At 28.0% G+C, this 12,234-nt stretch overlaps 2 protein-coding genes across 2 annotated transcripts in view; both read left to right on the forward strand.

The window, feature by feature from the left end:
* LOC101891678 (uncharacterized) overlaps positions 1–2,686 on the forward strand; it is a 35,991-nt gene extending 33,305 nt beyond the window's left edge. The window contains exon 4 of the mRNA XM_059132125.1: positions 1,490–2,686. Coding sequence (XP_058988108.1) covers positions 1,490–2,312 — 823 coding nt within the window. The 3' untranslated portion in view covers positions 2,313–2,686. The remainder of the gene's footprint in view (positions 1–1,489) is intronic.
* On the forward strand, positions 2,366–9,377 carry LOC131807124 (uncharacterized). The gene is made up of 2 exons (XM_059132129.1): positions 2,366–2,406; positions 8,416–9,377. Exons 1-2 carry the CDS (start codon positions 2,366–2,368, stop codon positions 9,236–9,238), a joined length of 864 nt encoding a protein of 287 aa, XP_058988112.1. The 3' UTR covers positions 9,239–9,377.
* The last annotated feature ends 2,857 nt before the right edge of the window (positions 9,378–12,234 follow it).

Below are 12,234 nucleotides of genomic sequence, written 5' to 3' on the forward strand. Positions count from 1 at the left end.
AGGCCTTGAAAAAATATCTTTAAAAAATCCACGTTTATTGTTTGGCCTTGAAAAAATATTTTTAAAAAATCCACGTTGCTTTAAGGACCTTGAAAAAATATTTTTAAAAAATCCACGTTTAATGTTAGGCCTTGAAAAAATATTTTTAAAAAATCCACGTTTATTGTTAAGCCTTGAAAAAATATTTTAAAAAAGTCCACGTTTATTGTTAAGCCTTGAAAAAATATTTTAAAAAAGTCCACGTTTATTGTTAAGCCTTGAAAAAATATTTTTAAAAAATCCACGTTTATTGTTAAGCCTTGAAAAAATATTTTAAAAAAGTCCACGTTTATTGTTAAGCCTTGAAAAAATATTATAAAAAAGTCCACGTTTATTGTTAAGCCTTGAAAAAATATTTTTAAAAAATCCACGTTTATAGTGATAGTCCTTGAAAAAATATTTTTTAAACATCCACGTTTATTGTTAAGCCTTGAAAAAATATTTTTAAAAAATCCACGTTTATTGTTAGGTCTTGAAAAAATATTTTTAAAAAAACCACGTTTATTGTTAGGTCTTGAAAAAATATTTTTAAAAAAACCACGTTTATTGTTAAGCCTTGAAAAAATATTTTTAAAAAAATCCACGTTTATTGTTAGGTCTTGAAAAAATATTTTTAAAAAACCACGTTTATTGTTAAGCCTTGAAAAAATATTTTTAAAAAATCCACGTTTATTGATAGTCCTTGAAAAAATATTTTTAAAAAATCCACGTTTATTGTTAGGCCTTGAAAAAATATTTTTAAAAAATCCACGTTTATTGTTAGGCCTTGAAAAAATATTTTTAAAAAATCCACGTTTATTGTTAGGCCTTGAAAAAATATTTTTAAAAAATCCACGTTTATTGTTAGGCCTTGAAAAAATATTTTTAAAAAATCCACGTTTATTGTTAGGCCTTGAAAAAATATTTTTAAAAAATCCACGTTTATTGTTTGGCCTTGAAAAAATATTTTTAAAAAATCCACGTTTATTGTTAGGCCTTGAAAAAAATATTTTTAAAAAATCCACGTTTATTGTTAAGCCTTGAAAAAATATTTTTAAAAAATCCACGTTTCTTTAAGGACATTGGAAAAATATTTCTAAAAAATCCACGTTTGCGAAAGGACCTTGAAAAAATATTTCTAAAAAAAAATCCACGTTTCTTTAAGGACCTTGGAAAAATATTTTTAAAAAATCCCCGTTTCTTTAAGGACCTTGGAAAAATATTTTAAAAAAATCCACGTTTCTTAAAGGACCTTGGAAAAATATTTTTAAAAAATCCATGTTTCTTTAAGGACCTTGGAAAAATATTTTTAAAAACTCCACGTTTCTTTAAGGACCTTGGAAAAATATTTTTAAAAAATCCACGTTTATTGATAGTCCTTGAAAAAAATATTTAAAAAAAAATCCTCGTTTTTTAAGGATCTTGAAAAAATATTTCTAAAAATGTATACTCTTTCTCTCTCTCTTTCCAGCTTCTCCGACATACAGCTGCAAAACCTGGATGTCAACAATCTCCTGGCCACAACGGGTCACACCAAAGAATCGTCGATCAACTATATACCCAGCCGGGTGCCCAGCTCCCGGGCCAGTTCCTCCTTGGACCTCGAATGGGAACATGAATACAGTCAAATGCGTCACTACCAACAGCACATGATCAAACAGCGCACCCAAATGCTCCAATCGTATCAGCAGCTACAAATGATGGAAACGAAAAACTGTGATGAAACCTCGGCCGATGAGTCATGGCACTATGTGAGCCGAGATGGCGAAGTGGAAGAGGATCAATTGAATTCTATGGCTTCCATGTCATCGATGGCGGAACTGCCCAGTGAAGCTGAAGTTGAAGTGACCCGACAACGTTCGCAAATACGTAGCAAAGATGCCCAACGTTCCGTGGAGAGAAGAGCCCTCCTGCGCTCCAATTCTCATATGCAGCGTTCCATAACACGCAATAGTTCGCATAACTCTTGGTCCCATATTTCCACACCCGAATCCCTGGAATGGGACGTGGATGAGGAACAACAAAAACAAATGCATGTGGAGGATGATAATCTGGATCACGAGACCCTTAAGCTGCTGCATCAAATTGAACAGCTGAAAAATCGGGTACTTTACGAAACCGGCGAGGGTCTCTACAACATCATGGATGATAGCTATACGATGGGCGACTATGGGCTCAATAATATGAATGGCCAGCACACAAATACAACAATGGCCATGTTCGGAAGGGGGCCCCCTTCCGGGACGGGCTTTCAATTGGGCGACAGCGATGGTGAAAATGGCAATTACAGATGATTTGGGGTCAAATAGATTTCGGTTAAAAGTAAAAAAAATATGTTAGGTTTGCCATGGGGTCTCAAAGGCCCATAGAGCCCATCCTCATCCCCAGGTGGGGGAAATTCAGTTTTAGACAAAAATAAAAATTGCCATAGTACTCTGGAGAATAGGTGATAATAGGTGTCTAGGATAATTGTCCCTTCCTCAGAAAAAAACAACAAAAAACGTGAAATAAAATCGATAACAATTACAAAAACAAATACATAAACAAGTGCCTCGTTTTAGAACACACACACACAGATACACTGAGAAAAAAATATGAAAAAAATAAAAATAGTTTTTCCTGGAGTAAAATTTAAAAAAAAAACCTAAGATAAGAGGGGCGTGGTTAAGGTAATAAATAAACAAAAAATGCAAATTTAAAAAAATCCACGTTTAAAGGCCTCAAATAATTTTTGGAAATTTTCTTTAAAAAATCCACGTTTAAAGGCCTCAAATAATTTTTGGAAATTTTCTTTAAAAAATCCACGTTTAGAGATCTCAAAATATTTTTGAAAAATTCTTTAAAAAAGCCACGTTTAGAGATCTCAAAATATTTTCGAAAATTTTCTTTAAAAAATCCACGTTTAAGGGCCTCAAATAATTTTTGGAAATTTTCTTTAAAAAATCCACGTTTAAGTGCCTCAAATAATTTTTGGAAATTTTCTTTAAAAAATCCACGTTTAAAGGCCTCAAATAATTTTTGGAAATTTTCTTTAAAAAATCCACGTTTAAAGGCCTCAAATAATTTTTGGAAATTTTCTTTAAAAAATCCACGTTAAAAGGCCTCAAATAATTTTTGGAAAATATCTTTAAAAAATCCACGTTTAGAGATCTCAAAATATTTTTGAAAAATTCTTTAAAAAATCCACGTTTAGAGATCTCAAAATATTTTTGAAAAATTCTTTAAAAAATCCACGTTTAGAGATCTCAAAATATTTTTGAAAAATTCTTTAAAAAATCCACGTTTAGAGATCTCAAAATATTTTTGAAAAATTCTTTAAAAAATCCACGTTTAGAGATCTCAAAATATTTTTGAAAAATTCTTTAAAAAATCCACGTTTAAAGGCCTCAAATAATTTTTGGAAATTTTCTTTAAAAAATCCACGTTTAAAGGCCTCAAATAATTTTTGGAAATTTTCTTTAAAAAATCCACGTTTAAAGGCCTCAAATAATTTTTGGAAATTTTCTTTAAAAAATCCACGTTTAAAGGCCTCAAATAATTTTTGGAAATTTTCTTTAAAAAATCCACGTTTAAAGGCCTCAAATAATTTTTGGAAATTTTCTTTAAAAAAATCCACGTTTAAAGGCCTCAAATAATTTTTGGAAATTTTCTTTAAAAAATCCACGTTTAAAGGCCTCAAATAATTTTTGGAAATTTTCTTTAAAAAAATCCACGTTTAAAGGCCTCAAATAATTTTTGGAAATTTTCTTTAAAAAATCCACGTTTAAAGGCCTCAAATAATTTTTGGAAATTTTCTTTAAAAAATCCACGTTTAAAGGCCTCAAATAATTTTTGGAAATTTTTTTTAAAAAATCCACGTTTAAAGGCCTCAAATAATTTTTGGAAATTTTCTTTAAAAAATCCACGTTTAAAGGCCTCAAATAATTTTTGGAAATTTTCTTTAAAAAATCCACGTTTAAAGGCCTCAAATAATTTTTGGAAATTTTCTTTAAAAAATCCACGTTTAAAGGCCTCAAATAATTTTTGGAAATTTTCTTTAAAAAATCCACGTTTAAAGGCCTCAAATAATTTTTGGAAATTTTCTTTAAAAAATCCACGTTTAAAGACCTCAAATAATTTTTGGAAATTTTCTTTAAAAAATCCACGTTTAAAGGCCTGAAATAATTTTTGGAAATTTTCTTTAAAAAATCCACGTTTAAAGGCCTGAAATAATTTTTGGAAATTTTCTTTAAAAAATCCACGTTTAAAGGCCTGAAATAATTTTTGGAAATTTTCTTTAAAAAATCCACGTTTAAAGGCCTGAAATAATTTTTGGAAATTTTCTTTAAAAAATCCACGTTTAAAGGCCTCAAATAATTTTTGGAAATTTTCTTTAAAAAATCCACGTTTAAAGGCCTGAAATAATTTTTGGAAATTTTCTTTAAAAAATCCACGTTTAAAGGCCTGAAATAATTTTTGGAAATTTTCTTTAAAAAATCCACGTTTAAAGGCCTGAAATAATTTTTGGAAATTTTCTTTAAAAATCCACGTTTAAAGGCCTCAAATAATTTTTGGAAATTTTCTTTAAAAAATCCACGTTTAAAGGCCTCAAATAATTTTTGGAAATTTTCTTTAAAAAATCCACGTTTAAAGGCCTCAGATAATTTTTGGAAATTTTCTTTAAAAAATCCACGTTTAAAGGCCTCAAATAATTTTTGGAAATTTTCTTTAAAAAATCCACGTTTAAAGGCATGAAATAATTTTTGGAAATTTTCTTTAAAAAATCCACTTTTAAAGGCCTGAAATAATTTTTGGAAATTTTCTTTAAAAAATCCACGTTTAAAGGCATGAAATAATTTTTGGAAATTTTCTTTAAAAAATCCACGTTTAAAGGCCTGAAATAATTTTTGGAAATTTTCTTTAAAAAATCCACGTTTAAAGGCCTGAAATAATTTTTGGAAATTTTCTTTAAAAAATCCACGTTTAAAGGCCTGAAATAATTTTTGGAAATTTTCTTTAAAAAATCCACGTTTAAAGGCCTGAAATAATTTTTGGAAATTTTCTTTAAAAAATCCACGTTTAAAGGCCTGAAATAATTTTTGGAAATTTTCTTTAAAAAATCCACGTTTAAAGGCCTGAAATAATTTTTGGAAATTTTCTTTAAAAAATCCACGTTTAAAGGCCTCAAATAATTTTTGGAAATTTTCTTTAAAAAATCCACGTTTAAAGGCCTGAAATAATTTTTGGAAATTTTCTTTAAAAAATCCACGTTTAAAGGCCTCAAATAATTTTTGGAAATTTTCTTTAAAAAATCCACGTTTAAAGGCCTCAAATAATTTTTGGAAATTTTCTTTAAAAAATCCACATTTAAAGGCCTGAAAAAATTTTTGAAAATTTCTTTAAAAAATCCACGTTTAGAGATCTCAAAATATTTTTGAAAATTTTTTTAAAGAATATTTTAAAAAATCCCCCTCCACGCCTCTGTTTAAAAACCGTTACGTCCAAGTACAGGTAAATTTTGTTTAGCCTCTTTAAAATATTTTTTATAAGTATTTTTTATAAAAAACCTAAAAATTATTTTTCAAAATTAAAAAAAATTTTTTGTAAATCTTATTTGCCTATTGCAAACTGTGTTTTGTTAATAAAAAATAAAAAAAACTGAAATATATATTTGTTGAATATTTTAAAAAAACCCTCATACTATAACCCACACATACACACATCCATACATATCCCTTATAAAATAAGATCTCCCCCATAAAAAACCCAAAAAAAAAATGTCCACGGACCATACCCCTATACAACAACAAAAACAACCAAATAAAATCAAATGGAACGCCACTGGACAGAAAAATCGAAAATGGAGGGTATCCTCTGTTCGAATGCAAAACGAAAATGGTATTGTGTTGAAAATCTATGAATTGAAATATTTTTAAACCATAAAAAATGAATAAAATTTCAAAACTAAAAAAAAAGCGATTACAAATTATAATTCTATCCATATATAAGAGAGTAAACTGTTATAAACTGTGTAATTATATTGTAAAAATAAATTGAAGAAAAAATTGAAACTATGAAAAAAAAAACTAAAAATCCAAAACTAGAGGAAATAAAATAAAACGTAACGAAAACATGATATTATACTCAAAATCTTTATATAAATAAAATCTATTCTAGAAAACGATTCATTGAGTAAATAAAATAGTATTAATAAAATAAAAAATTTAAAATGTTTGACATTTTCATAAAGTGTTATACAGGTAAATGAAATATTAAATTCAGAGCATACCTTAAGGCGCCATGTGAGCAACAATGTTCATTAAAAATCAAAGATTGTTTTCTGGTCTTGGAAAAAATATTTTTAAAAAATCCACGTTTATAGGAGACACATGAAAAAATATTTTTAAAAAATCCACGTTTATAGGAGACACATGAAAAAATATTTTTAAAAAATCCACGACATGAAAAAATATTTTTAAAAAATCCACGACATGAAAAAATATTTTTAAAAAATCCACGTTTATAGGAGACACATGAAAAAATATTTTTAAAAAATCCACATTTATAGGTGACCCATGAAAAAATATTTTAAAAAAATCCACGTTTATAGGAGACACATGAAAAAATATTTTTACAAAATCCACGTTAATAGGTGACCCATGAAAAAATATTTTTAAAAAATCCACGTTTATAGGAGACACATGAAAAAATATTTTTAAAAAATCCACGTTTATAGGTGACCCATGAAAAAATATTTTTAAAAAATCCACGTTTATAGGAGACACATGAAAAAATATTTTTACAAAATCCACGTTAATAGGTGACCCATGAAAAAATATTTTTAAAAAATCCACGTTCATAGGTGACCAATGAAAAAATATTTTTAAAAAAATCCACGTTTATAGGTGACCCATGAAAAAATAATTTTAAAAAATCCACGTTTATAGGTGATAGAAAAAAATAATTTTAAAAAATCCACGTTTATAGGTGACCCATGAAAAAATAATTTTAAAAAATCCACGTTTATAGGTGACCCATGAAAAAATAATTTTAAAAAATCCACGTTTATAGGTGACCCATGAAAAAATAAATTTAAAAAATCCATGTTTATTTAAGGGACTTGAAAAAATATTTTTAAAAAATCCACGTTTATTTAAGGAACTTGAAAAAATATTTTTAAAAAATCCACGTTTATTTTTAGGCCTTGAAAAAATATTTTTAAAAAATCCACTTTTATTTTTAGGCCTTGAAAAAATATTTTTAAAAAATCCACGTTTATTTAAGGAACTTGAAAAAATATTTTTACAAAATCCACGTTTATAGGTGACCCATGAAAAAATATTTTTAAAAAAATCCACGTTATTTAAGTAACTTGAAAAAATATTTTTAAAAAATCCACGTTTATAGGTGACCCATGAAAAAATATTTTTAAAAAATCCACGTTTATAGGTGACCCATGAAAAAATATTTTTAAAAAATCCACGTTTATAGGTGACCCATGAAAAAATATTTTTAAAAAATCCACGTTTATAGGTGACCCATGAAAAAATATTTTTAAAAAATCCACGTTTATAGGTGACCCATGAAAAAATATTTTTAAAAAATCCACGTTTATAGGTGACCCATGAAAAAATACTTTTAAAAAATCCACGTTTATAGGTGACCCATGAAAAAATATTTTTAAAAAATCCACGTTTATAGGTGACCCATGAAAAAATATTTTTAAAAAATCCACGTTTATTGTTAGGCCTTGAAAAAATATTTTTAAAAAATCCACGTTTATAGGTGACCCATGAAAAAATATTTTTAAAAAATCCACGTTTATAGGTGACCCATGAAAAAATATTTTTAAAAAATCCACGTTTATTGTTAGGCCTTGAAAAAATATTTTTAAAAAATCCACCTTTATTGATAGTCCTTGAAAAAAAGATTTTTAAAAAATCCACGTTTACTGGGGGGCCTTGAAAAAATATTTTTGAAAAATCCACGTTCATTGGGGGTCCTTGAAAAAATATTTTTAAAAAATCCACGTTTATTGGGGGTCCTTGAAAAAATATTTTTAAAAAATCCACGTTTATTGGGGGTCCTTGAAAAAATATTTTTAAAAAATCCACGTTTATTGCTAGTCCTTGTAAAAATATTTTTAAAAAATCCATGTTTATTATAAGGCCTTGAAAAAATATTTTTAAAAAATCCACGTTTATTGTTAGGCCTTGAAAAAATATTTTTAAAAAATCCACGTTTATTGATAGGCCTTAAAAAAATATTTTTAAAAAAATCCACATTTATTGCTAGTCCTTAAAAAAATATTTTTAAAAAAATCCACGTTTGTTACAGGACCTTGAAAAATATTTTTAAAAAATCCTTTTTTTAAGGACCTGAAAAATATTTCTAAAAATTTCTCCTCTCTCTTTCCAGCTTCTCCGACATACAGCTGCAAAATCTGGATGTCAACAATCTCCTGGCCACAACGGGCCACACCAAAGAATCGTCGATCAACTATATACCCAGCCGGGTGCCCAGCTCCCGGGCCAGTTCCTCCTTGGATCTTGAATGGGAACATGAATACAGTCAAATGCGTCACTACCAACAGCACATGATCAAACAGCGCACTCAAATGCTCCAATCGTATCAGCAGCTACAAATGATGGAAAAGAAAAACTGTGATGAAACCTCGGCGGACGAGTCCTGGCATTACGTTAGCCGAGATGGCGAAGTGGAAGAGGATCAATTGAACTCAATGGCTTCCATGTCATCGATGGCGGAACTGCCCAGTGAAGCTGAAGTGGAAATGACCCGACAACGTTCGCACATTCGTAACAAAGATGCCCAACGTCCCGTGGAGAGAAGAACCCTTCTGCGCTCCAATTCCCATATGCAGCGTTCCATAACACGCAATAGTTCGCATAATTCTTGGTCCCATATTTCCACACCCGAATCCCTAGAATGGGACGTGGATGAGGAGCAACAAAAACAAATGCATGTCGAAGATGATAATCTGGATCATGTGACCCTTAAGCTGCTGCATCAAATTGAGCAGCTGAAAAATCGGGTACTTTACGAAACCGGTGAAGGGCTCTACAACATCATGGATGATAGCCAAGCGATGGGCGACTATGGGCTCAATAATATGAATGGCCAGCACACAAATACAACAATGGCCATGTTCGGAAGGGGGCCCCCTTCCGGGACGGGCTTTCAATTGGGCGACAGCGATGGTGAAAATGGCAACTACAGATGATTTGGGGTCAAATAGATTTCGGTTAAAAGCAAAAAAAAATATGTTAGGTTTGCCATGGGGTCTCAAAGGCCCATAGAGCCCATCCTCATCCCCAGCAGGGGGAAATTCAGTTTTAGACAAAAATAAAAATTGCCATAGTACTCTGGAGAATAGGTGATAATAGGTGTCTAGGATAATTGTCCCTTCCAAAATATTTTTGAAAAATTCTTTAAAAAATCCACGTTTAGAGATCTCAAAATATTTTTGAAAAATTCTTTAAAAAATCCACGTTTAGAGATCTCAAAATATTTTTGAAAAATTCTTTAAAAAATCCACGTTTAGAGATCTCAAAATATTTTTGAAAAATTCTTTAAAAAATCCACGTTTAGAGATCTCAAAATATTTTTGAAAAATTCTTTAAAAAATCCACGTTTAGAGATCTCAAAATATTTTTGAAAAATTCTTTAAAAAATCCACGTTTAGAGATCTCAAAATATTTTTGAAAAATTCTTTAAAAAATCCACGTTTAGAGATCTCAAAATATTTTTGAAAAATTCTTTAAAAAATCCACGTTTAGAGATCTCAAAATATTTTTGAAAAATTCTTTAAAAAATCCACGTTTAGAGATCTCAAAATATTTTTGAAAAATTCTTTAAAAAATCCACGTTTAGAGATCTCAAAATATTTTTGAAAAATTCTTTAAAAAATCCACGTTTAGAGATCTCAAAATATTTTTGAAAAATTCTTTAAAAAATCCACGTTTTGTGGCCTTGAAATATTTTTGAAAAATTCTTTAAAAAATCCAAGTTTAGAGATCTCAAATAATTTTTGGAAATTTTCTTTAAAAAATCCACGTTTAGAGATCTCAAAATATTTTTGAAAAATTCTTTAAAAAATCCACGTTTAGAGATCTCAAAATATTTTTGAAAAATTCTTTAAAAAATCCACGTTTAGAGATCTCAAAATATTTTTGAAAAATTCTTTAAAAAATCCACGTTTAGAGATCTCAAAATATTTTTGAAAAATTCTTTAAAAAATCCACGTTTAGAGATCTCAAAATATTTTTGAAAAATTCTTTAAAAAATCCACGTTTAGAGATCTCAAAATATTTTTGAAAAATTCTTTAAAAAATCCACGTTTAGAGATCTCAAAATATTTTTGAAAAATTCTTTAAAAAATCCACGTTTAGAGATCTCAAAATATTTTTGAAAAATTCTTTAAAAAATCCACGTTTAAAGGCCTCAAATAATTTTTGGAAATTTTCTTTAAAAAATCCACGTTTAAAGGCCTCAAATAATTTTTGGAAATTTTCTTTAAAAAATCCACGTTTAAAGGCCTCAAATAATTTTTGGAAATTTTCTTTAAAAAATCCACGTTTAAAGGCCTCAAATAATTTTTGGAAATTTTCTTTAAAAAATCCACGTTTAAAGGCCTCAAATAATTTTTGGAAATTTTCTTTAAAAAATCCACGTTTAAAGGCCTCAAATAATTTTTGGAAATTTTCTTTAAAAAATCCACGTTTAAAGGCCTCAAATAATTTTTGGAAATTTTCTTTAAAAAATCCACGTTTAAAGGCCTCAAATAATTTTTGGAAATTTTTTTTAAAAAATCCACGTTTAAACGCCTCAAATAATTTTTGGAAATTTTCTTTAAAAAATCCACGTTTAAAGGCCTCAAATAATTTTTGGAAATTTTCTTTAAAAAATCCACGTTTAAAGGCCTCAAATAATTTTTGGAAATTTTCTTTAAAAAATCCACGTTTAAAGGCCTCAAATAATTTTTGGAAATTTTCTTTAAAAAATCCACGTTTAAAGGCCTCAAATAATTTTTGGAAATTTTCTTTAAAAAATCCACGTTTAAAGACCTCAAATAATTTTTGGAAATTTTCTTTAAAAAATCCACGTTTAAAGGCCTCAAATAATTTTTGGAAATTTTCTTTAAAAAAGCCACGTTTAGAGATCTCAAAATATTTTTGAAAATTTTTTTAAAGAATCCACGTTTAACGGCCTTAAATAATTTTTGAAAATTTCTTTAAAAATCCACGTTTAGAGATCTCAAAATATTTTTGAAAAATTCTTTAATAAATCCACGTTTAAGGGCCTCAAATAATTTTTGAAAATTTCTTTAAAAAATCCACGTTTAAAGGCCTTAAATAATTTTTGAAAATTTCTTTAAAAGAATCCACGTTTAAAGGCCTCAAATAATTTTTGGAAATTTTCTTTAAAAAATCCACGTTTAAAGGCCTCAAATAATTTTTGGAAATTTTCTTTAAAAAATCCACGTTTAAAGGCCTCAAATAATTTTTGGAAATTTTCTTTAAAAAATCCACGTTTAAAGGCCTCAAATAATTTTTGGAAATTTTCTTTAAAAAATCCACGTTTAAAGGCCTCAAATAATTTTTGGAAATTTTCTTTAAAAAATCCACGTTTAAAGGCCTCAAATAATTTTTGGAAATTTTCTTTAAAAAATCCACGTTTAAAGGCCTTAAATAATTTTTGGAAATTTTCTTTAAAAAATCCACGTTTAAAGGCCTCAACTAATTTTTGGAAATTTTCTTTAAAAAATCCACGTTTAAAGGCCTCAAATAATTTTTGGAAATTTTCTTTAAAAAATCCACGTTTAAAGGCCTCAAATAATTTTTGGAAATTTTCTTTAAAAAATCCACGTTTAAAGGCCTCAAATAATTTTTGGAAATTTTCTTTAAAAAATCCACGTTTAAAGGCCTCAAATATTTTTTGGAAATTTTCTTTAAAAAATCCACGTTTAAAGGCCTCAAATAATTTTTGGAAATTTTCTTTAAAAAATCCACGTTTAAAGGCCTTAAATAATTTTTGGAAATTTTCTTTAAAAAATCCACGTTTAAAGGCCTTAAATAATTTTTGGAAATTTTCTTTAAAAAATCCACGTTTAAAGGCCTCAAATAATTTTTGGAAATTTTCTTTAAAAAATCCACGTTTAAAGGCCTCAAATAATTTTTGGAAATTTTCTTTAAAAAATCCACGTTTAAAGGCCTCAAA

The sequence above is a fragment of the Musca domestica genome, unplaced genomic scaffold, assembly GCF_030504385.1.
Source record: "Musca domestica strain aabys unplaced genomic scaffold, Musca_domestica.polishedcontigs.V.1.1 110, whole genome shotgun sequence".
Taxonomy (NCBI): domain Eukaryota; kingdom Metazoa; phylum Arthropoda; class Insecta; order Diptera; family Muscidae; genus Musca; species Musca domestica.